This window comes from Gossypium arboreum, chromosome 7, assembly GCF_025698485.1.
Source record: "Gossypium arboreum isolate Shixiya-1 chromosome 7, ASM2569848v2, whole genome shotgun sequence".
Taxonomy (NCBI): domain Eukaryota; kingdom Viridiplantae; phylum Streptophyta; class Magnoliopsida; order Malvales; family Malvaceae; genus Gossypium; species Gossypium arboreum.
The window spans coordinates 6,939,574-6,966,468 of record NC_069076.1 but is presented as its reverse complement, the minus strand read 5'-3'; the positions used below and the strand labels follow the sequence as shown (position 1 = coordinate 6,966,468).

General features: G+C 34.7%; 1 protein-coding gene across 1 annotated transcript; it reads right to left on the bottom strand.

Moving 5' to 3' along the window:
• Window positions 1–13,092: 13,092 nt before the first annotated feature.
• LOC108478550 (receptor-like protein Cf-9) lies at window positions 13,093–26,647 on the bottom strand. Its single transcript, XM_017781015.2, has 3 exons — window positions 24,182–26,647; window positions 13,668–13,826; window positions 13,093–13,278 (listed from the first exon to the last, which is right to left on the bottom strand). Exons 1-3 carry the CDS (start codon window positions 26,645–26,647, stop codon window positions 13,093–13,095), a joined length of 2,811 nt encoding a protein of 936 aa, XP_017636504.2.
• Window positions 26,648–26,895: the final 248 nt, after the last annotated feature.

Below are 26,895 nucleotides of genomic sequence, written 5' to 3'. Positions count from 1 at the left end.
TGCATATTACTTAATTCAAATGTCTTCCTCTACAACATTTATTTTAATAATTATATATCCCTAGTTTTTATGCAAATTTATCAACTCATATATTATGTATATTATGTGTTCATTAATTCATCATTATTTTAAAATTGTCCTATACCACATTAACTTCTAATTGGCATTTTGTTTTGTACATGTTTTGTAAATTGTTTTATATTGTGCCATATCTATTGTTGTTGTATATTATTTATTCATTATTTTATTTGTTATATCAATTGTTCTCCATCCATGCTTAAAAATTTGATTACATTTTTCTCGATTCATTGTATTTAATTGTTTGCTTAGGTAGTTGGTTAGATAACGTTGTATCATCTTCATTCATCAAGTATTGTACTTTATGTGGGCATATTATTAATCCTTTTTATATATCCAAATGTTGCTTTGTAATGTCCATTTTTAAATAATTAATTATTCCATCTTATTTTAAAACAAATAATTGTGTTTTGAGCTAATTTTCGATTTTCTTTATCATTCAAAGATTCTAAAATAAGACAATATTTAATATTTAGAAATTTCGAAAATCGTGCCCTCTCGTGCTGGGTATGATTTTTCGTCAGACTAAATATTTGGATATCCTTTTATAATTTTTGGCGTATGAGCTTTTGAAAGTCAAAAATCAATCGTATTTTTGAAGGTATAAAGGATCGTGTCCAATCGTGCTGGATATGATGCTGCATACCTTTAAAACGAGAGAATTTTGACGACTAACTTGAACTACTTAAGTGTTTTAATAAGAATCATGTTTTAAAACTTCTTTTTTTTTTGAATCTAGACATAGGGATAGCACTTAATCAATCTGGTACCAATTTTTGGGCGTATTGAGGGTGTTAACCTTTCCTCATACGTAACTGGCTCTCGAACCCATTTTTTTATGTGGACCAAAATTGATTTAAATGATACAAAATGATTTAGTAGGTGACCCAATCACACCCAAATAAAAAGATTGGTGGCGACTCCACATTTTTTGTTTTAAAAGTCGATTCCTGTTTTTCTTCAAAAATAAAAAAATAGTTTCGACAGCTTGATGACTCCACTGGGGATTGAACAAGAGAATCAAGCCATAAAATTGATTATTTACTGTCCTTTTGTCAAGGAATTGAAATTTTGTTTTAAAATCATGTTTCTTTTGATTGCATTTGTTTGTATGATTGTTATGGTTTGGGTCTTATAGAATAATATTTCATTGTATTGCATGACCGCTGTGGTTATATCTGTTAAATGGGAGTAAAAAACTATGCTTTCGTGAGGTTTTCACCTCCGCATGGGCTAGTGGATTGCTTTCGGGATACATCCGTACCTATGATTTCGTGAGATTTTTATCTCTGCATGGTCATAGGAAAATGTATTCCCCTGAACCGAACTAGATCCATATCAGCCTATAATGGGTGAGGATTGAGGAATCTACTAGTTCAGGTATCTTCTCTTTAGAACTGAGCTACATATAGTGAACCTTAAGAGCTATCCTTAGGTAGAGCCGTGTTAAGCCTTAGTAATTGCCCATATATATGTTTTGATTATCTTTGTTGTGCTTGTATTTTATCACTTATATTTGATACTAACTTGTGTTGTTTTGTTTTGATTGTGTTTTGCATAACATTGCATACTAAAGGAGGTGTTGGTTCTTATTCGATTACTAAGTTAGAAGATTTAACATGGAGAATGAATTTCTTAATAAAGTTGAGGATAATGCGGTCGTCCGCGCATGGTCAGAGAAGTTACAATCGGAGAAGGGGGATAGCCTGGCAGAAGGATATACATCAGAGTTGTAGAAATTCACTCGCATCAATGTAACGCAGAATGAGTTGCAAGAGTTGAAAGACATATGGGCTCGTTGGAATGAGGGAACCAAATAGCTGTTCTATTATAACTATGATGATATACCTTACTTGTTCGATGTTAAGGTGGACAAGCATCTGTTCCAAGGTATGGCTCAATTTGGGAATTCTGCTTATAATTGTTTCACTTTTGGGGAAGTGGATTTGGTGCCTCCCTTGGAGAAATATACTACCCTGTTGAGGAGTCCAAAAGTTCAAGTCAGAAAAGCTTATGCTAAGGTTTTTAATGGTCAAACTTTTGCGAAGAAATTGATGAATATTTCGGGGATGAGCGAGCCTTGGGTCATTGCTCGAATTCAACAAAAGGAGGATAGTAAATGTATTCCTTAGGAGAATTTAAGAGATTTGGTTTTGACACATCCGGATGAAAGGAAGAGGGTCGATATATTTGCCTTAAGCATCTATGGATTGGTGATTTTTCCCAAGGCTTTAAGGCATGTGAATGAGGTAGTCACTGACCTGTTCGATTGTCTTGAGAAGGGAATCACACCTGTTCCTGCAATATTGGCTGACGTTCAGATCCTTGAGCATGTGTCAGAGGACAGGCGAGGGTCAATTTATTGGATGTGAACAGCTGTTGATAGTGTGGTTTCATGGGCATTTTTGGAAAGTGAACAAGGTTTCTTATAGGGTTTTCTCTTAAAGTTATTCCCCATTAAAGGAGGAGATAGCTATGCAAAGGAGAGACGATATTCGGAGGAAAAATGGATGAAAATTCTTCAAAATCTAAAAGAGGAGGATATAGAGTGGAGAGCTTTTTGGATGGTTCCTGATGAGATCCTGTATCGATGTGGGAACTTTGATTGGGTACCATTATCAGGAATTTGGGGAGCTACGGGGTATACTCCTTTGTTTGCATTAAAGTAGTATAAATCGAGGCAGTTCATACATATAACTCATGGGCTTGCTCAGTGTGAATTCCCATATAAAGGTGACCATTATAAGAAGAAGGTTTGGGAAATATCTGAGGCTTGGAAGCAAACTCGTCGGATGAAGAGGTTGACTGTTGGTTTTATGACAACACCTGAGTACCATAGATGGTTTAGGAAAAGGGTCAATGATAATATTAATAGACCAAGCTTGGAACATACCCGACCAGTGGAGGAACAATTATAAGTTGCCCCGTCAGAGTTGGAAATTATAAAGCAAGACTTTGAGAAGAAAAGTTTTGAGCTTGAGAAAAAGATTGAGTAGTTAGAGGAAGAAAAGATGCATCTGAGATTAGATGTGGAGGTTTAGAAGTCAGAGGTAGAAAAGTTACGGAAAAAGAAGAATAAAGTCGAGGAGGATTTAGAAGGTTTAAAGACAGATTATAAAAAGTTACGCCTGTCAATGAGGACTGCTGGGTTAGGTAAAACTTCAGAGCAATGGCGACAGGAAATTCGAGAAGAAAAGACTAAGGCTGATCAATAGGAGAAGAGATTCCAGGAGGCTCAAGCTCAGAATGAGGCATTGGAGAAAAGTTTGTCAGAGAGTAAAAATGAACAAGACGAATTAAGGGCTAGAGTAGCGAAACTTGAGAGATCTCTATGTCTGTACCAGAATCGTAATTCTGTGATAGAGTTGAGAGTAAGCTTAAGCAAGATCGAAGAGATGAATGGGAAAATAGAAGAATTAGAGACGGCATTGCAAAGTTGTGAAATGAGGATCGAGTTCTTGGAGGCAAATGAGGAACAATGGAAGAGTCAGCTTCACCACTCTCAAGATCAAATTAGAAGTAGGAATTACATTATGGGAGAAGCTGTAACATAAATTCGAGAAGTAGCTGATTACTTGCAGTCTTTGGCAGTACAAGCAGACGTATTAAATGTGAAGTATGAGTTGGAGTCAGATAAGGGACAAGAACTAGTTTCATTTCTTAGGAAAATTAAGGCTCTGAGCGCTTGGGCGAAGTCTTATTTGTAACTCAGTTTTATGTAAAAAATTTTGTTTTCTAGTAAAGTTTTCTAAATGGAATTGAATCAGAATTGATGCCTCCTTTGCATTCATGCATTTGCATTACATTACATCATATGCATTAAAGGCTATAATTACATCATATGCATTAAAGGCTATAACAAGATTCTAATTAATTAAAAATTATTTCAGTAATCTGGAAACCAACAAAAACACACCAAATACGCATCCCTACGGTACAAGGAAAAAGACTAAGTCAATGGACAAAAGACTTGAAAAGTTAGAGCAAATGCAAAGGGATATGCAAGAACAAATGCAGTCACAGATGCAAGAGCAGCTAGTTAAGATTCAATAAGAGATGAAAGATCAAATGATGGAGTCTCAAAGAGAGATAATGAGTCAGTTGTCCCAATTACTGATAGGAAGAATGGATAAGGAAAAAGGTCCTATGGATAATGTTGGGGAAAATAATGAAGACCCTCAATATCCTCCTGGCTTCACTCCTACACATGTACAGACACAACCTGAGATTAATTTGCAGAAACCATCTGTTACGATCAGGCCTCAGCAGTTTCAGGCTGGAGTGTCAATACCAATGAATTTTCAAGCTGGTTCAAGTTTTAATCCTAGTAACAACTCGAATAATCCAATGGTCCCTGATTTGGATGAGGTTGCGAAAGAGGAAAGAACAAGGGCAGAGTCACAAAAATAGCTAGAAGAACGGTGTAAATGGCTGAAGGAAAAGGTCAGGGCAATGGAAGGCATGGATAGATATCCTGGAATTGATGCAAAGGATCTGAGTTTGGTCCCAGATTTAGTACTTCCATATAATTTCAAGATGCCAGAATTTGAGAAGTACAATGGAACGAGCTGTCCAGAAGCTCATATTACCATGTTTTGCAGAAGAATGACTGAATATGTTAATAACGATTAATTGTTGATTCATTGCTTCCAAGACAGTTTGGTGGAAGTAGCTGCTAAATGGTACAATCAGTTAAGTCGAAGCAGAATTAGTTCATGGAAAGATCTAGCACAGGCGTTCATGGAGCAGTACAGTCATATAACAAATATAACTCCTGATAGAATTACTTTGCAGAATATAGAGAAGAAACCAAACGAAAATTTTAAGCAGTATGCACAAAGATAGAGGAAATGGCCATTCAAATTCAGCCATCGCTCTTGGAGAAGGAAACTACAATGCTCTTTATTAATACCTTAAAAGCTCCGTTCATAACTCACATGTTAGGAAGTTCCACAAGGAGCTTTGCGGATGTGGTCATGACAGGAAAAATGATTGAGAATGCCATAAGAAATGGAAGGATAGATGCAAGAGAAAGTGCTAAAAGGTCTGTGCCATGGAAAAAGGAGAATGAGGTGAACAATGCAAATATGGGGTATTCAAAGTCTGTTACTGTAAGTCAACCAAAAGCGGTAACTGCTGGTCAGGGTTCATCAAGGCAGGAATCTGGAGCAAGGAAAAATAATGAGAAGCATCAATTTACACCAATCCCCATGACGTATAATGGGTTATATCAAAGTTTGTTTGATGCACATGTAGTGGCACCTTTTTGTCTAAACCTGTTACAGCCTCCGTTCCCTAAATGGTATGATACCAATGCTCAATGTGAGTATCATGCAGGGATCGTAGGGCATTCAATAGAAAATTGCACTACCTTTAAGAAGTTGGTTGAGAGATTTATTCAAATAGGCATTGCGAAGTTTGATAATACCCCTAGTGCAGAGAATCCGTTACCTAATCATACTGATGGTGGGGTAAACGTGATAGATGGAAGTATGGGAAAAAGAGTCAAGATGGATTTATGGAAGTAAAAACTCCTTTGAAATGGGTCTGGAAAGAGATGGTAAAAAATGGGTTAGTTATGATGAATTCAGAAATAAGTGGTGATAAAATAAAGAATTATTGTGAGTTCCACTATGAAGAGGGACATAGAATTTAGGAATGCGAAGAGTTCAGAGCTGTTATCCAAGGCCTGATGAACAACAAGGAAATAGAGTTTTATGAAGTGGTTAAGGAGGAGGAATATATATGCGCCTCTGAATCTACGTTAAGCCCAAAAGTCAATTATCCTGTGGTTATTATTACATGTCCTAAGAATGAAGCAAGAATTCAGATGACGCCAAAGATTATAATTCAGAAGCCAACAGTTTTCTCTTACAAGGATAACAAAAGGGTCCTTTGGAACTATGATTACAATGTGACAGTCTCGGGAAAGGAAAGTTCAGTCAGCCCATTAAAAGAAGATCAAAATATAGGTTCTCACACGTACAGTGGAAGACGATATGATTTGACAAATACCCGAACAGAACTTGTAAAAGGAAGAGATGTGATGGTCGAACAAAAGAAGGGAAAAGCGGTCTAACCTAGGGTGCCCGTTAATGAACAGGTGAAAGAAGAAGAAGCTAAAGAATTCCTGAAATTTCTGAAGCATAGTGAGTACAGTGTGGTAGAACAGTTGCATAAACAACCAGCCCGCATATCTATATTAGCTTTGCTCTTGAGTTCAGAGGTACATCAGAGCGCGTTTATGAAGGTGCCAAACGAGAGATATGTAACCAATGATATTTCTGTCAACTAGTTGGATCGGTTGGTGAATAATATAAGTGCTGATAATTTCATTTTCTTCAATGATGATGAGATACCACCAGGAGGAATGGGATCTACCAAAGCTTTGCATATAACTACCAGATGTAAAGGATACATGTTACCAGGGGTCTTTGTAAATAATGGGTCAGCACTGAATGTATTGCCCTTGTCCATACTAAATAGGTTACCTGTGGATAGCTCACACATGAAAGGATGTCAGAACATAGTGCGAGCATTTGATGGCACGGAGAGGAGAGTTATGGAGAGAATAGAAATACCTTTGTTGATTGGCCCAACCACATATGAGGTAGATTTCTTAGTGATGAATATTAAGCCTTCTTACAATTGCTTGTTTGAAAGGCCTTGGATACATTCGATAGGGGCAGTTCCTTCATTATTACATCAAAATTTAAAGCTAGTATCGAAAGGACGGTTGGTAACAATAAATACTGAAGAGGACATTATTGCAGTTGTAAGCAGTGACGCGCTATATTTAGAGACAGATGATGAAGCTATTGAATGTTTTTTTCGATCTTTGGAGTTTGTGAATGCAATATTCATCACTAAGGGAAGTAGAATTCTGGAGTAAAAAATGTCAAAAACTACGATGATGGGTTTACAGTTGATGGTAGGACATGGAGCTTTACCAGGAAAGGGATTGAGGAGATGTCTCCAGGGAAGAATTGAGGTTCCAATGCTGAAAGACAAGCATGATCGCTTTCGTTTGGGGTTCAAGCCAGATGCAAGACAAAGGAAAAGGAAATTGGAAATAAGGCAAGAAAGAAGAAGAGCACGTGTGAGTGGTGGAGAAATTAAGTGGGAGCCCATGATAATTCCTCACATCTCCAGGTCTTTTGTATCGGGAGGCATTATTTATTCTGAACGAGGGATGCCAGAGAAAGAAATCATGGAAAAAGCATTGGGAAATATGTATATCAATGCCATTTTTGAAGAGACAATTGAAGAGGGGATTTCGTCAGATATTTGTCCATATGAGCCTGGGAGTGTTCTAGATAATTGGACTGCAGAAGACCTTCCTATAGTTTTTAGAGCTTATTCAGAGTAATGTTCGAAACAAACTTGTTGTTTTTAGCCTAGAAGCAATAAGGATTTCTTTGTGAAATAGGCTCATGTTCAAACATCATTATTTCAATGAAGTACATTATTTGCTATCATTTTGAGCAAACATTCTTTTATTCTTTTCACAAGAAATTGTGTTATTTTTTTTCATTTTAAATAATTATCCTGATTCTTTCTTCAATCATTCTTTCATTTCATTCATAAGCATACCATACAAAACAATAATTATCAAATTCATTCATTCCTTGTATATTTTTGTACCTATAATAGGTCCCTGGATATCAATATCATGAGTGACGCTGTTACTGACTTAGAATCACTATTTGAACAAGACATGTGTTTAGAGGGAGCTCAGGACTTTGAAGATGACAAAGACTATGATTTATCTGCAAATTTGTTAAGGATGGTAGAACAAGAGGAAAAACAAATTTCACCTCATAAAGAAGTAGTGGACATGGTGACTTTAGAAGAGGGGAAGGTTGTAAAAATTAGAACATGCATAACTGAAGAAACAAAGCGAAACCTGGTTGGGTTGCTTCAGGAATTCAAAGATGTTTTTGTATAGTCATACTAGGATATGCCCGGTTTAAGCATTGATATTGTAGTACATTGCCTTTCCATAAAAGAAGATTGCAAGCTAGTACAATAGAAACTTCGAAGAATGAGACCAGATATTGTCTTAAAGATAAAGGAGGAAGTCAAAAAGCAATTTGATGCTGAATTTCTTCAGGTGATCAAATACTCAAAATGGATAGCCAACGTTGTGCATGTTCCTAAGAAGGACGAAAAGGTGAGAATGTGTGTGGATTATAGAGATCTAAATAAGGCTAGCCCAAAGGATAATTTCCCATTGCCTCACATTGATACGCTAGTGGACAATACGGCTGGCTACTCGTTATTTTCCTTCATAGATGGTTTCTCGAGGTATAATCAGATTAAGATGTATCCTGAGGACATGGGAAAGACTACTTTCATAACTTTATGGGGCACGTTCTGTTACAAGGTGATACCGTTCGGATTAAAGAATGCTGGAGCAACATATCAAAGGGCCATGGTAACCTTATTTCATAATATGATGCACAAGAAGATTGAAGTTTATGTTGACGATATGATAGCCAAATCTCGAACTGAAAAGGAACACATCCAAGTGTTGAGAAAGTTGTTATTGAGAAAATTTCAGTTAAAGCTTAATCCAACCAAGTGTACTTTTGGGGATAGATCTGAAAAGCTATTGGGCTTTGTAGTTAGTGAGAGAGGAATTGAGATTGATTCAAATAAAGTTCGGGCTATACAAGAGTTGTCTCTACTGTGCACTCAAAAAGAAGTTTGAGGCTTCCTGGGAAGACTAAATTACATTACTCAGTTTATTTCTCAATTAGCAGAGAAATACGACCCCATATTTCGTTTTCTTAAAAAGCATAACCCAGGAGAATAGGATGATGAATGCCAAAGAGCTTTTGATAAAGTTAAAAGATATTTGTCGAGTCCTCCAGTGTTATCACCTCTAAGTTCAGACAGGCCGTTGATATTGTATTTAACCGTGTTTGGCAATTCTATGAGATGTGTGCTTGGTCAACACGATGAATCAGGAAGAAAAAAAAGGGCGATATATTACCTCAGTAAGAAATTCACTGAGTGTGAATTAAGATATTTACCAATTGAAAAATTGTGTTGTGCTCTAATTTGGACAGCATGAAGGTTGAGGCAATATATGTTGTACCATACAACTTGGTTAATCTCAAAGTTAGATCCTTTAAAGTATATGATGGAGTCAAATGCCTTGAATGGAAGGATGGCTAGGTGACAAATTTTGCTTTCTGAATTTGACAAAATCTACGTGAGTCAAAAAGCCGTGAAAGGGAGCGCAATAGCAGATTTTCTGGCCAGTTGAGCTTTAGAAGATTTTGAGCTATTAAATTTTGATTTCCCCAATGAGGAGATAGTGTATGTAGCAGCTGTCGAAAAGGACACTATAAAAGGTCACCCTTGGAAATTGAATTTTGACAGAGCCTCAAACCCTGTGGGTAATGAGGTTGGAGCAGTTCTGGTATCTCCAGGTGGAGATCATTATTCATTCACATGTAAATTGGATTTTGATTGTATGAATAATATGACAGAATATGAAGCATGTATCACGGGGCTCCGAGCAGCCATAGAGCACAAGATCAAGTCACTAGAAGTATATGGAGATTCTACGCTGGTAATTTACCAACTTCGAGGCGAATGGGAGACAAGGGATTCCAAATTAATCAATTATAGAAGGTTGGTGTTGGGGTTAGTTGAAGAGTTTGATGATATTACTTTCAATTATCTCCCGCATGATGAAAACCAAATGGCAGATGCTTTGGCTACTTTGGCTTTCGTGATCAAAGTAAGCAGACAAGAAGATATGAAACTCATTCAGATGAGTATTTGTGAGGCCCCATCTTATTTTTATAATATAGAGAAAGAAGAGAGAGATCATCATCCTTGGTATTAGGATATATTGCGATACGTAAGAAATCGTGAATATCAAGATCAAGCAACGGAGAATGACAAAAGGATGTTGAGAAGGCTAGCTTGTGATTATGTCTTAGATGGGGAGATCTTGTACAAAAGAAGAAATAATCAAGTACTTTTGAGATGTGTGGATGCTGTGGAGGCCAAGAAAATCTTGGAGGAAGTTCACGAAGGCGTTTGTGGAATACACGCTAATGGGTTCACAATGGCTAGACAAATTATGAGGTTTGGATATTATTGGACAACTATGGAGGGAGACTGTATCAATTATGCTAAGAGATGTCACAAATGTCAAATTTATGGAGACAAGATTTATGTACTTCCCTCGCCTTTGCATGTTATAACTTCCCCATGGCTGTTTTCCATGTGGGGCATGGATGTCATAGGTCCAATCTCACCGACGGCTTCAAATGGGCATCGTTTCATCTTTGTGGTCATTGATTAGTCATTGATTATTTTACCAAGTTAGTGAAAGCTGCTTTATATGCCAATGTAACTAAATCGGCAGTCAGCAGATTTTTGAAGAAGGAAATTATATGTCGATATGGGATGCCTGAGAAGATCATATCTGATAATGCATTAAACTTGAACAATAGCACAATAGCAGAGGTTTGCAGTCAGTTTAAGATCAGACACCATAATTCATCACCATATCGCCCAAAAATGAATGGGGCAGTGGAAGAAGCCAATAAAAATATCAAGAAGATTGTGGGAAAAATGACCGAAACTTGCAGAGATTGGCATGAGAAGTTGTCATTTGCTCTTTATGCTTATCGAACGTCTGTCAGAACTTCTACTAGGGCAACGCCCTTCTCGTTAGTTTATAGAATGGAAGCTGTTCTACCTATTGAGGTAGAGATACCTTCTCTGTGAGTTTTGTCAGAATTGAAATTAGATGAAGCAGAATGGATATAGTCTCGATATGATCAGTTGAATTTGATTGAGGAAAATGGGCTAAAGACTATCCAGCATGGCCAGATAAATCAAAAAAGAATGATGTGGGCTTACGATAAGAAGGTTCGCCCAAGAGAATTTCATGAGGGAGATTTGGTTCTGAAAAAGATTCTTCCTATACAAAAGGATTTCAGAGGAAAATGGATGCCAAATTGGGAGAGGCCTTATGTGGTAAAAAAAGCTTTCTCCGGAGGAGCATTAATCCTGGCTGAAATGGATGGAAAAAAACTTGTCTGATCCAGTAAACTCGGATTCATCAATAAGTATTACATTTAATGAGAGGAAGAAGCCAAAGTGAAAACCTGCAAAGGGCGCTTTGAGATTTTCTTAAAAAAAAAAAGCCAAAGTGAAAACTCGTAAAGGGTGCTTTGAGACCCAATAAAAATAGAAAAGATAAAGGGCCAAAGTGAAAACCCACAAAGGGCACTTTGAGACTCAATATAAAAAAAAGAAAAAGAAAAAGAAAAAAGAAAGAGAAAGGAAAGGCCAAGGTGAAAGCCCGCAAAGGGCGCTTTGAGACCAAAGGGGATTTGAGTTGAAAACCCGAAAAGGGCGGCTCAAATGTTGATCTAAAATGGGGAAGGCGATGATGATCTTGCTATACTTGAATTAACAGGGAAAGGGTATGTTGCATCTTGGGGCATTCACAAAGTACTTCTGATCTCCTAAACACATGTCAAGTTTGAATTGGTCTTCAAGAAGTTCATACAGAGAAGCTCAGGTTGCGATATCAGGGGTACCTAGGCTTCATTTTATTTCCAATAAATTGGCTATCTTTGAATTAGCCTTTCTTTTTCAAGATATACAATCTTAAATCAATGGCCATTGTTGTTCTTTTAATGATTTATTCACTTTGAGCTCAAGTGCAATTCCATTCTTGTCCATTATTACGATTTGATTGAAAGCATGTTGCATTGACATAATGATGAATGAACTAGTAATGTTCTCACAATAGAAGTTTTGCATATTACTCTAGGAGTTTTTAGATAATGCAAGAATCTGAAGTGGAACTATTGTTTGGAATGCACCAAAGTTCAAGGACATACTTGAATAAATTGCCTTTTTAGATTTTTAAGCAAAAGATCAAGATATGGTGTTGGTGATACAATTTTGAAAAATAATCAATACAAAAAGGAATTATTCTCGAGAAATGGAAAATTATATTTTGTATCCTTGTAAATATCAAACATGCACAACTGGCTATGACACCTGAGGAGTGAGGTAGCAGATCGAACAGATGAAAGTTCAAATATGGGTTTCAATTTTTTTGTCTCAGAACGAATAGTAGAAGAGACGTTGGAATTACAGTGGGGCAAGCTTGCTGAGCAAAATATGATTGCTGTTTTGTTGAGATGATAGTTGAGAGAATACGTCAATGACAACATACTAATGAACAATGAGTGATGATGCCTTAAATTTTAAAATGGAATCATTCTCATTTTTGCATATATCATACCACATTTAGTTAGGAGCATTGGATTCATTTTTATCATATCATCCTAATTATTTGGCATAAACATGCGCATATAAAATGGAGTCTACAGGACATGTTCCCCATAGGACAGTGTAGCGACATTGGTGAAGTCAGATCTTATCTCTCTGAAGTTACAGCGGAGTAGATCAAAGATGGTGAATCTTATCTCCATGTATCGACAATGGAACAGATTTAAGCCGCCAGCCTTATCTCTCTGAGGTAGCAAGAGAGCAGGTTGAAGAATGAGTCTTATCTTTCTGAGGTAGCAAGAAAGCAGACTGAAGATTAAAGATCTTATCTCTCTGAAATTATAGCGGAGCAGATCGAATATTAGATTTGAGCCACCAGCCTTATCTCTTTGAGGTAGCAAGAGAGTAGGTTAAAGAATGAGTCTTATCTTCTTGAGGTAGTAAGGAAGCAGACTGAAGATTGAAGATTTTATCTCCCTAAGCAGTAGTGGAGCAGATCGAAAGATTAAGAATCTTATCTCCATGTATCGGCAATGGAACAGATTGTAGTCACTAGCCTTACCTCCCTGAAGGTGCAGTGGAGTAGGTTTAATATACGAGTCTTATCTTCCTGAGGTAGCAAGGAAGTAGACTAAGGATTGAAGATCTTATCTCCCTAAGCAGTAGTGGAGTAAATCAAAGTTGGTGAATCTTATCTCCATGTATCGGTAATGGAGCAGATTCTTGCCACTAGCCTTATCTCTCTGAGGTAGCAAGAGAGTAGGTTGAAGATATTGGTATTATCTTCTTGAGGTAGCAAGGAAGCAGACTGAAGATTGAGGATCCTATTTCCCTTAAGCAGCTATGGAGCACGTCAAAGACAACAAATTTTATCTCCATGTATCGGCAATGAAGCAGATTTAAGTCACCAGCCTTGTTTCCCTGAATTTGCAATGGAAAAGGTTGAGATTACCAAAAAGTTCCAGCGATGAATTGGAGCAAGGCAACGTGAAGAAAAGAAGGGACAAAAGGTCAAAGATGCAGTAAGACCCGGGCAAAGTTGGTCCTTTTAAGGTCTTTGCTTCATCCTTGTTACACGACAATTAGCAAAGAGGGGCAGCTGTAGTAGGCCCAATTCGCCCTGCCCGCAATAAAACCAGAGAAATAAATTAAAAATAAAAAAATTAAAATAAGCCAGTGTCTATTTACAAAACCCAAAACTAATAAAACAAAAAAATAAAGAAAAAACCTAATACAATAAAAGTTCATTAGACTAAAATAGCCCATGACCCAATTGAATAAACCTTAGACCCAATTCCAAAAGCCCAAACCTGAGGCCCAACAGGAGACAAAGAGAAGCTTAGCAGTCGAGAACACCAGAAGCTTCTGGAATATGCTAGAACAGCTCTAGAAGGTCGTGCTCCCACGAGCAGTTTCCCCGCATGGCCTCCTTCACGCGCGCCTCTCCCCGCTCCTCCGTACGACCGTTCCTGCAAAAGAACGCACGAGAAGAAATAGAATAACAGAATACACAAATGACAGCAGGAAAATATTTTTATTTTTCGCTATTTACTCTGTAAATTTAGGCTATAAAAAGGCCTCGCTTGTACTATGTAATCTTACGCACGCATACTACACACACTGAAATACATACGAAATATCAGAAAAGAGCAGTCATAAAGTTATCCAAAGGTGATCCAAAAATCTCTTTATTTCTTTTTGTTTCTTTCAATTTGCTCGCAATATTACCATGAAAAAATGAAAATACTTGAATCGGCACCGATGAACGCCCATATATCTCGAAAATATAGAGATTTGGGGCGAGGGTCGAATGTTTTTTTTCTTTTGAATTTCTGCTTTGTTTTTAGAGAGAATAATACATTATTGGAGTTTTTTTTTTCAAAGAAGAAAAGAAGAAGGATTAACTTACCAGATTTCCTTGGGTGACTTTTGTTGGCAAGATCGAGTCTCTGCTCACACACCGTCGACCATCAAATTAAATGGTGGGTTCGGCGGCTGCTAAATGAAGCCCTAGCAGATTGATTTTAGGTTATAGATGTTTGTTAAAAGGTGGGCTGCAATTGGAAAAGAAAATAGGAGAAAAGGAGCAAAAATGATGGTTTAAGGGCAGAGTTAAAAACGGCGCCGTTCCAAAAGGGTAAGATCCGCTCGCTGACCCGCTTAGCAGGCCGGATCCGCGTACCTTTGCTTAAATTGGGGAATTTGCGTGCATGGCCCTTCTCATTCGCGCTGATTTTGAATTAGGCCCTATTCATACTTTATTTGTTTTTAAATTGCACCTGGAATTAGGATATCGCATCAATTCAACCCGCGCTTAAGCGCTGCGTTTTGGGACTAGAATTATTTCCAGCTTTAGTCCCTTGGCATTTGTGCGCATTGTGTGTTAGTCCTCAGTTCAATTTCAAAAATTTATACATTATCCCCATTCATTTTAAATTTATTTTAATTAGGTTTTCTATTTGTATAACTCATTATTTTTAGGAAATTCATTTAATTTTTTATGTATTGAAAATACTTTAATAATTTTACTGCTTAAAAGTTTGTATTCTATTATTTTAACATTATGTATAAAATTTTATTTAAACATTTATATATGTATATACCTATGCATACCTAGTGTTTTAATTAAGCTTTCTATTTGAAACACTTATTATTTTAAAATTCATTTAATATTTTTATATATGTGTTAATCTATTTTATTAATTTTGTTTTGTTTTTATTTGTATAATTATTTTAAGATTGGTTTTATCATATTATTTTAACATTTTATATAATGTCTCATTTAAATATTTTTGCGAATATTTGTACATATATTATTTTAATGGAGTTTTCTATTTAAAATACCTATTGTTTTAAAATTCATTTAATATTTTTATGTATATGTAAAGTTATTTTAGGGACTTCATTTTGTGTTTATAAGATTATTATTTTGAAATTCTTCTCTATATCATATTATTTTAATATATTATATAGTATCTCATTTAAATACTTTTATATATATTTGTACATATATAGCAAAATTAATTTAATCTTGTATGCATTATTTATTCCATGTTATTTTTACAAATAATTATTTCTAAATTTATTTAGATATATATATGATTTGTAAATCTATTATGCGTATAGTTTAATGCCCAAGGTTATATCTTATTATGTATTCTTGCTATCCTTTTATATTTATATATTATTAAATTTTCCTTTATTGTATCTATTTTAACAAATGTTTTTAACTTTGTATATTATTTGATTTAAAAATCTTCATGCTATAAAACATATTTTAATGATTACATATATATCTTTAGTTTGTTTTTACAAATAGTTTTAAATTCATCAACTCATCAATTCATATATTATATATTATGTGTTTATCATCATTTTAAATTTATCTTATACCATAGTGGTTTTTTAATTTTCATTTTGTTTTGTATATTTTGAATGGATTGTATTAGGCTATATATCATTGTTGTACTATTTCTTTCGTTTTTATTATTATATTAATTGTCCTTCATCCATCACTACAGGAAAATAGGGCTTTAGCGGTGTTTTTAGCGGCGTTTGGACAAAAAACGCCGCAAATATTATACATTAGTAGCGTTTGCGATAAAACGCCGCAAAAAACTGAGCAATAGCGGCGTTTTTGGTTCAAACGCCGCTAAAAACTGAGCAATAGCAGTGTTTTTGGCCCGAACGCCGCTAAAAATTGAACAATAGCGGCGCTTTTGGAAAAACGCCGCTATAGATCGAGGTTTTGCGGCGCTTTTGGAAAAACGCCACTATAGATCGAGGTTTTAGCGGTGCTTTTTGGAAAAACGCCGCTATTGCTCAGTTTTTAGCGGCGCTTTTGGAAAAACGCCGCAAAAAACATTTCATCTGTCTATTTATAATTTAACTGGTTTATTTATATTAAAATACAATTTATTTTAATTGAATATTTAAATTCTTCAGAAAAATAATGACAAGTAAAAAATTTTGAAAGTAAAACATAGAAAATATTTGTTAAAATATTTTAATTGAATACTATTTTAAAGTTTATGTATTATGGGTTTAGGGTTATGGTTTAAGGATTGGGGTTTAGGGTTTAAGGGTTTATATTTTAGGATTTAAGGTTTATGGTTTAGGGATTAAGGATTAGGAGTTTAGAGTTTAGATTAATTAATTAATTAATTATGATTATGGTCACATAAAATTACAATAATTATTAAAATTATGGTTATACAATATATTAAATATTTTCTTATATAATCGTAAAAGAGATAATATTGAATTTAAAATATTGAATTAATTATAATTGTAGGAGTTAATTAGTATTTGAAGGTTTATGATGAATTATGGGTTTAGGGATTATGGTTTAGGGTTTAGGGTTTAGGGTTAGAGTTTAAGGTGTAAGGGTTAGGGGTTAAGGGTTTAGAGTTTAGTGTTTATAGGATAGGGGTTAAAGGTTTAGGGTTTAGATTACTCAGCACCTTTTGAGATTTTGAGAAGAGTTGCTCTTTGGAGAGCACAGTACGATGAAAGTTGTAAGCTGTGTTCGAGGGGGATTTATTGTCTATCGTTGGCCTCTATGGTAGAATCAGTCGGGGGCCTGAGAGGCGGTGGTTTACCCTGTGGCGGATGTCAGCGGTTCGAGATAATAGATAAAATTTATATATATTAAATGGTTTAAGATTTAATCTAAAAATATTTTGATATATTAAAAATAATTCAATTCAAATTAATTCCTCTACACTTAATATTTTCAATTTTATCTTTTGTACTTTTCAAAATTTAAAATTTTAGTCATGATCACTCAAATAATAGCAATTATATATGTTTGGTTAAATTCTGCTATTAGTCTTGGTATTGTGTTTAAAATTGTAGGTTGAGTTCATGTTATCCAATTAGATCATTCTTGGTCCCTATACTTTTCGAATTTTGAAATTTTAATTTTGTCACAAATGACAACCGTTGAATCCATAACGGCTTTTTGTGAGTGATATGTTTGTTACATTAGATTTTAGAAATAGCAAAACTTAATTAATTTAATAGCTACCATTTAATTAATACTACAATTTCAAAATTCAAAATTACAATGACTAAAAATAACAAAATTAAAGTAAAATGACTAAATCCACAATTTACATATAATTCAATGACTAAAAGAAAAATAATAATAATTAAAATATTTAACTTGTTTATATTTAAAAATTAATAAAAATCAAATGAAAATAAAATGTATATATTTATAAAAAAATTAAAACAATATTATTAGCTAGGTTTGAGTAAATTTACTTTAAGTATTTATAAATATAATATGTTTTAAGTAAAATTTAATTGGAGATTTAAGGGTTAGCGGCCTTTTTTTTTAAACGCCGTAAAAAAAACATAATTGTTTAAGTTAAACGGCGTCGTTTTCGTTTCTGAAATGTTTTCTTTTCTCATGCCCGACACTTAGCCATTCGCCCCCAACCCAAAACAGATTTCCCCAATTCTCTAATTTCTCCAAATCCCTAAATTTCCCCTAAAAGAATCAGCAGACACGGTGAAAACTCATTGTCGAGGTAACATACATCTGACGCTTTTCTCATTTGCTTCATCGGAGTGTAAACTTCAGGTAAGTTGTTCTTTTATTTGAGAACAATTTGATTTCTTCTTTGTTTAACCTATGGGTTTTGGAGTAATTTCAAATCTATCTTCCTAGATTTGAGTTTCGCAACAATCTTAGTTTTGTTGTCTAAGTTAAGCAGAAATCTATGCTGACTCCAACTCATTTCCAACCTATCTTTACCAACAACATCCCATTTATTCCATACTTCACAACGTTTGGGTTAATTATATCCACTAAGCTGAAGCTTTCTGTTATAATAATAATCATATGCTTCTATCGGGGGGGAGGGAATCATGTCTTTCGATCTCATATGCTGAAGCTGTCCTGCAGCTGCTTCGGATCCTCCCAAGATCTGTACGGCCGAGGACCAAAAGAAGAAAGATGATGAGGATCTGATGAGTGGCTGTTCGGGATTTAACTTCTTAGCACAAAAATTGAAAGACATATATATGATAATTGTTTAAAGTATGAAATTTGGTGGTTTCGTTTCTGTTGTTAATTATTTGTTTTTGTCTTTTGAGTTGTTTTTTATGAAGATTTCTTGTACTATTTTTCTACCATATAATAATTTAAACGTATAAACCAAAAATATTACAGAGTAATTTTCTGCTTTCTTTTATTCTAGGTGGTCTTTTGTTGGGTTTTTTTTTTTCGAAAGTTTTGTTTTTGATTATTTGTTAATGCCTGGGCATACTACCCTCCACCATCCTATTTCTTTCTCCCACATTTTGCAGCAGTTGCAGTCTTCCCTCATTAACTAAAAATTTCTAAAGGGTAGCAGCTCCAAGTAATTCAATCTCAAAAGCATTTTCAAGTACCTAATTTGATCATATTGTCTGGATGCCTTTGAAAATCAAGTGTTTTGTCTCTATGGTAATAGCATAGGTGCAATGAGGGTTAAAAATGCATGTATCGCCTTTCGGAGTTTCAGCGACGCTAAAAACCGCGAAGGGTGAGTCTTGCTTTACCTGTATGCAATGCCTTTTTATGCACCTAGTTGCTTGATGATGAATGGACAGTGTTTGAGATGGTGCTGCAATGCTCTCTCATGAATACTCCCTACTGAAGAACAAGCTTCAAACCTTATTCCAAGTAAGTGTTGCTTCCCGTTACTTGTATGTATGCCTATTAATAGTTTCCTGGGAAAATAAGCATGCGGAACCGTTCTCTGATGTTTTGGTGTTTCAGCTGGAGCAACAAATAGTTGCAGCTGGTGGATCGATTCCAAGAGTGCATTAAATCACATTTCGTATCGTCTTCTTGATAGAATAAAAGCGAGAAACGTTGTCTAGAGTTGTGAATAAAACATTTCCAGCATTTTCCTGCATAAGTTATTCAATGTTTGAGAATTTCATCAAACTTTTTCGTGTTAAATTCGATTTGAAATCGAGTCAATTTGCATTGATGATAAAATTGATTAAACCTCTGGTTAAAACAGCAGAGTTGTTCACACACTAACATTTGACTTATCTATCGATAGGCTGATGCATCAAAAACTAAACAACATCAGAGTTGTTTTCACACTAGCATTTGACTTATCTATCTATAGATTGATACATCAAAGACTATTACTTTTGCTTTAAGTGAAGGTTTCCTACGATTTTTGTCTCTGGAAAAAAAAAAAAGAAAAGCTGAAAGGGACATCATCAAACATGTTTTTTGAAAATCAAAGACAAAAATAAATGTTGTGTGGGTCTGAATTTGTTATTGGAACATTTATTACATTCAGTTGGAAGGTCAAGGTCAAGAGATATTGGTTTTTATTCTCATACTTAACCAAATCAAACTGTATTATAATTTTTTGTCATGTCATCAGTGCAATCTTTTAAGCTTTAAACAATTGGGATTAATTTAATATTTAAACATAGAAGAAGGTCATAATCATAATTTGTCCAAAAACAATTTTTTTTAATATAATAATTTGACCCAAAATGGGATAGCAAAGTAGTGAAAAGTGAATAGCCGGGCCTGGGTTGAGAAAAACGACACTGGGAGTTAATGAGGGAAGACTGCAACTACTGCAAACAGTGGCTAAGGCATAGTAACAAATAATCATTTGATTATCATTTTCGTAAAAAAAAATATAAAACATCAAAAATTTCTTTTTAACTAAAAATTGCAGGACCTCTATTCGTTTCTTATTTTTGAGATGTTTGCATGTTTGTGTCTTGAGGAGTATGTTACTTATTTTGTACTTTTGCTAGTAGAACTAAAGCAATATATTCTCATTTGTTTGTAGTTTTCTCTTTCCAATCTTGCTTACCATCTTGAGTGTGTTTGCAGATTGTCAAACTTTCTTAGTGACTATGCACATTAATGTTCACAGCATTTATTAGAGTGTGAGTTCCTCCCATGCCTTTGCTTTTCTTCTTTTAACCTACTTCATAATTGCAAATTCTCTAGTTTTGCTCCCATATTGCACTCATCTAACTATATGTGTGTATATATATGCATGTAGCTATGTATTTATGCTTATGATATCTGTTAATATAGCTATTAGTGGGATTTTTAGAAAAAATCTATTTTTGAAAGATAATACTATTTACACATCATGTTCAAATTATGTAAAACAAGTATGATTTAGATATTATATAAATCTTAAAATATATATTTATATCCAATACTCCTACTCAAATTATGTTAGCTTAGATAATAATTGCACTCATCGGGCAAAAAGTTTGACATTCTATTTGAAAATGATATTTTAAAACTATATACAATTGTTATCATAAAAAGTTGCAGGTATCATATTTGAATTGAAACCATTTTATAGGTTGAGATAAAATTAAAAAAAATAAAACGATGGTATAACTTCTAACTTGAAGCATGAAGGATATACTAGAAAGGCACCATTTGCGCTCAAAGAACCTTGAGAAGCTGGAACAACCTTGTCTTGGGCTGCAGGTTAGTGGTTTTTTATTTCTTCTTCTATATATGTAGACATATTTCTTTACCTTTAGTTCTTACATTAATATGTAATCAGTCGGCTGGAAAATTACTTGTAGATGAATGAAAATTTGGATTATTTTATAGAGCAGTAGATGTGAAAGTCTCACTGGTAAGCCTCTTGTTTCACATTATTTTTGTTATTTTTATTCGTTGTATTTGATACATATGCATATCCAGCAGTAGATGTGAAAGTCTCACTAGTGAGCCTCTTGTTTCACATTACTTTTGTTATTTTTATTCGTTGTATTTGATACATATGCATACATATTTAGGTATGAAGGTATCAGTGTATGGTTTTTTTCGAATATATGAAAATATTTAAAAAGGATTAAATATATCCATTAAAACTAAATATTTTATAAGATAATACGGGCCTTTGAATATGATTATTGTATCTTCACCATTAAATTCCATCTACTTAAAAATGATATTGACTTTTTCATCCGTGGATTTTGCCTTGAAATAGGCAAATGAGAGGTGAGGAACTCCATGGATTAAATATTGAAGAACTACAGTAGCTAGAAAAATCTCTGGAAATTGGGTTGAGCCGTGTGATGGAGAAAAAGGTTTTATGGACATGTGAATGTTCTTGATGTGTTTGTTTGCAGGCTTACATGATCTATTTGCATGCTTATATTCATATCTCTTCTACTGTGTCATCATACTCATGTTTCAAATGGCATTTAGTCAACATAATCAATTACCAGTATCTTAGTTGTCGTAAAATAATCAGTTTAATGTTGTCGTAAATTAAAAACAAAAACTATTTAGGTTTTGATAACTTCAATGAATCAATATCTCTTGGTTTGGTTAAGTTTCATTATATTCATTTGATTTTAATTATAATTATTTGTAATTTTACCTTTTTATTAAATATTTTATAATAAAATATTATATAACTTTTTTTAATTTTTTAATAAACTGCTTACTACCCTCAATTTCTAAAGTAAAATGTTTGAAGTATATTTTATAATTTTTTAATGAAGCAATTTTAGGCTCTAATTAACCTACTAGTGCATCACTAATGAAGGTATCTCAACTTTGATTAATTACTTGTTTTATATGTTATCAAGATACTGATGCAATGATCTTGGTTTTACCAACTTTATATTGGTGAATGCAAATCTATCATGGTTACACAATTCTTTGCTATTATTTGCACTACAAAGTACTATTTAGTTAGTAATCCGGTACTAGTGTTTTAAGCCTTTCTTTGTCTTTGTCACATAAAATGCTAGTGTGAGGATGTCGGCACTTTGAACAGATTTTTTGGTGAGCTTTTCGTTATCTTTGTCACATAAAATGCTCAATCCTTGGTGGTTTAATCTTGCTGTTTTGGGTTGGAAGAACTGTATAAAGAAATCAGTTAAATTGCTGCTGTTAATGAGGTCCGGAAGTGAGTAAATTGATGTTTGAAATATCTGTGTGGTGGATTTAATGCTGCTATATATTGTTTCTCATTACCGAATTAATGCTGAAACTAAGCTAATTAAATGGTGGATAATTTGCTGTCGATTATGATGGAAATGACTATTAAATGTTTAAAATTCCTCTTATTTAATTGATGGTTGCTACTGTTTAAATGCTGTAAATTGAAGTGTTTAAATGTTCTTTGTGTAGCATTTTAAGAACTCCAAAGCTCACAGATGATTTGTTATACTCTATATGAGTTCATTGATTCTATGTTTTTGCAATTTTAGGTATGATCATGGGTGCAAGAGCTTCAACCGACAAGGACTTGTGCAGTGCAGAGGAGTCAATCAAAAGCTCACTGGAATTAAACTGACAAGTAATTGTAGTATGCTTGTAGTTGAAATTTCTTATAGTGAACATCATGTTGTTTAATCGGCAGAAGTTTCAAAGATTTTACTTTTTAGAAGAAAATGTATTGTAGTCATTAGATTGGGTTTTCAAAGATTGATTATGTTAACATTTTGATCAAATGAAAAGTTCTCTTGTTAATGTTTTTGAACTTAAAAACAATTTAAAATGTGTCCATTGTTAGGTTATTTAAATTTTGTATGATCATTTAAGGTAAGAATGTAAATGAGATGATTAAAAAGGAAGTTGAAATATATATGGTCTTTAGCGGCGTTTTTGGGGAAAGCGCTGCTAAAAGTCACAATACGCCGCAAAATTTTGCGACGTTTACTATAGCGACGTTTTTTACAGCGCTTGTGAAAACGCCGCTAATAGTTCTAGCGGCGCTTAAAAGCGCGGCTAAAAGCAAAAAAAAATGCCGCTAAAAGTCTGTTCTCTTGTAGTGCATGCTTAGAAAGTTGGTTATATTCTTTAGGTTAGTTATATTTAATTATTTGTTTTGTTAGTTGATTAAATAAGGTTATGTTGCCTTCATTTACCAATGATTGTACTTTATGCATGTATGTCATCCCATATTTTCATTTTTTCCCTTTGGTTTACAAATGATGGCATTATTATTTTAAATTTTTAAAAAATCAGTTGGTCCATTTTATTTCAAGTAAAATCGATACATTTTGAAATAGTTTACAATCATTTATTTAAATTGTTTTTTCAAAAATAAGGCAATGTTCAATATTTAGAAATTCGAGAAATCGTGTCCTACCGTGCTGTGTTTCAATTTTTCGTTGGACTAAATATTTGGACATCCTTTGGTAATTTTTGACCTAAGAGCTTTTGGAAGTCAAAACTCAATCGTGTTCTCAAAAGTATAAAGGATCATGTTCTATCGTGCTAGATGTGATGCTTTATGCCTTTGAAACGAGAAAATTTTGATGAGCAGCTTACACCACTCAAATGTTTTTAATAAGCATCATATTTCAAGATTTCTTTTCTAAAATTTTAAACATAAGGACAACATGTGATCAATCTGGTACCAATTTTTAGGCGTACTGAGGATGCTAACCTTTCCTCATACGTAATCGGCTCCCGAACCCATTTTTTTTAAAAAAAATTTACATAGATCATAAATGTTTTAAATGAAACAAAATGTTTTATTAGGTGATCTAATCACACCTAAACAAAAAGATTGATGGCGACCCTACATGTTGTTTAAAAGTCGATTTCTATTTTTTTTCAAATAAAAATAGTTTCGACAAAGCCAAGAAGGATAAAGGGAAAAATATTAACATACATAATTATATATTAAAAAAAAAACACTGAAATCAACAAATACTAATACTGCGTCAAATTAAGCATATTGATTTAATTCATCCTACCCCTCCTTCGACTTTGTATCTTTCTTCCAAAATACTTGACAAACAACTTATGTTTCATCGGGTTAAAAAGGTAACCGAGAATTAGTCCATTCACTAGCCCACTTCCATATCCCAACATGATTGCTTTCCACCCAAATTGAAGCCATGAATCTTCACCATCATCTTTCTTTGACAATGACGACGGTTGTGGTGATAACCCTTCGGGATAGCATTTCTTTGACAATGGATTTCCACATAATCCTAGGTTGCCCTCAAATGAGCTGTTTCCGAACGTACCAAATTGTTTGCCTTGCGGTATGGGTCCGATCAGCTGATTATGAGAAACATTGAAAAATTCAAGGAAAGTGAGTTGCACCAGCTCTTGAGGGATCTTCCCGGAGAGTTTGTTCTGAGAAAGATCCAAAGTTTGGAGGTTTGAGAGGTTTCCCAATGATGGTGGAATTGGACCTGACAGAAAATTGTTGGAAAGGTTGAGGAATTGAAGTGCTTGTAGAATTTGAATGTCTTTTGGAATGCAGCCATCAAATTTATTGCTTGACAGATCAATGGCTACCAAGAAATCTTGAATCTTCTCATATTTTAATTCCACGCCTGCCTTTGTCATTGTCATTGAGTAGGAAAAGTCAATAGGCCAATATGTTTCTCTTCCTCCAAAACTAACGTCTACCTCGAAGTACCTTAACTTGCCAAGATCAACAACTTTCATGGCCTTCCATATTTGGAAGTGACGAGATGGTAAACAACCTGTCAACTTATTGAAGGAAAGATCAAGAATTTGCAACTTTGGAAACTCATTGGATTTTGGTTCTCCAATTGCACCATGAAATCCATTATGCCGTAGGATGAGAATTTTCAACTCTTGAAGCCTTCCTAACCAAGAGGGAAACATGTCCTCTATTTGATTATTTCCCAAATTAAGAAGCTCTAGTAAGTTGCAGTTAACCAGTGATCTCGGAATACGTCCATTCAATTGATTTTGACTAAGATCAATCATCCTCAATGTGTTTCCTTTTTCACATGCTCGAGGAATAGGGCCACTACAGTTATTGTTTTGGAGCTTTAGTACTGAAAGTGATGTGCTTAGGTTGCCCAAACATGGTGGAAGCATGCCGCTGAAGCTGTTATTTGATAGGTCAAGTACAGTTATAGAAGTCAGGCTGCATATCCCTGATGAGATTTCTCCCTTGAGTAGGTTGTTTGAGACAAAATATTGGTAAATGGAAGCGGGTGGAATTGGTAGTGGCCCTTGTAGCATGTTAGAACGAAGGTCCAACAATCTCAGATTGATCCATTGAGGGACAACAATTGGTTGGTCGAAACCTCTAAGAAAGTTTTCACTTAAATCTAAAACATGAAGAGTTTGAGCAGATAAGCCCCATATCCATTTGGGGATAAACCCATGGATTTTGTTATCTCGAAGATCAAGAAGCTCCACCTCGTCTTGACTCAGAAGAAAATCTGGGAACTTGGATAAGTTGCAAGAAGCCAGTGTTAACAAGGTAAAAACAGTAGTGGTGAGCAATGAAAAATGATTACTAGACAGTTGAAGCACCTTCAGCTTTTTAAGATTTAGAAAGGTTTCTAATTTGTATGTGCCGCTGAGGTGGTTACCATATAAATCAAGTTCTACAAGATTTTTCAGAGTAAAGATCGATTGTGGAACCGAACCCCAAAACTTGTTACCGCCTAGATCCAAAATGATCAGCCCAGTAAGATTACCGAACCAAGATGGGATTCGTTCAAAAAATTGATTCAGGGAAAGATCCAAATATGTAAGCTTGGTAAGGTTTTTTAGAGAATATAGGACGTCACCGTATGAATTTGTAGAATCTAAATTCAATGCGGTTAGTTTGGTTAGCTTAGCAAGCCAAGACAAAGTGTCAGGGCTAAATTCATTTCCAGCTAGCGAGAGGTAAGTGAGCTGGGTAAGGTTGGCAAGGGAAGTGGGAAATTTACCATGCAATTCACAAGCCACAAGAGAGAGATATGTTAAAGCAGATAAATTTGCCAAACTCTGAGGGATTGTCGAAGATACATTTACCTTGTGAAGATCAAGATGCTTGAGGTTCACTAACCTCTCGGATAAAATTTTCAAGCTTGGGTTTCGGAGCTCTAATGGATTCCTAGAGAGATCAAGTATCACCAGGTTTGAAAGCTGTAGAACTTCATATGGAATTTGACCTGTAAAGCCAGACCAGGAGAGGTCCAACCGTGATAGCCTTGTAAGGTTACCAATTGCAGAAGGGATTTCAGAGCGATTGAAGTTATTGTCCGAAAGGTTGAGCCTTCTAAGGTGATGGAGCTGGAAAAGGCTGTTGTTGGAGTTGATAGAGCCATAAAGGAAACTGCTGCTGAGATCAAGTCCAATAACGTGGCCAGTGTTATTATCACACTCAACTCCATCCCAAGAGCAGCAATCCCCACCGACCTGTCCTTCAAGTTTCCAAGAACTAACTTTCGGATAAGCTAAAGTATCATCAGAAGCTGACTGATTGAGAATGAAGCTATCCTTCAACCGCAACAAAGCAGAGCGTTCAGAATCCAGACAAAATCGCAGCATAGAAGAAACACATTGAGTAAGAAAATGAGAGAGAATTAAAAAGAGTAGGCATTTTAGTAGAAAGTGTTGTAATAACTGCCCCATATTAGCTCAACAGATTTGTTGTTGTTGTAAAGTGTTGCAAATAACAGCCACTTTTATAGACAAATCAAGTTGTATATATGCGTATGTATATGCGTATGTATGTATCATTGACAATGAGAGCTCGGTTACTTGTGGAAATGTCCAACTAGCAAACTCTCAAAGGC

Bases quoted from the DNA above. Each gene is read 5' to 3' on its own strand.
- LOC108478550 (XM_017781015.2), bottom strand. From the start codon at position 26,647: ATGCTGCGATTTTGTCTGGATTCTGAACGCTCTGCTTTGTTGCGGTTG. The intron at 13,827-24,181 runs GTGAATGGACTA...GTTCTTTTGCAG, and splicing joins TGGGATATGGAAGTGGGCTA to GAACGGTCGTACGGAGGAGC. The intron at 13,279-13,667 runs GTTTGGGCTTTT...TTGCAAATTCAG, and splicing joins TGTCTCCTGTTGGGCCTCAG to GGAAACAAGGCTGGTGACTT.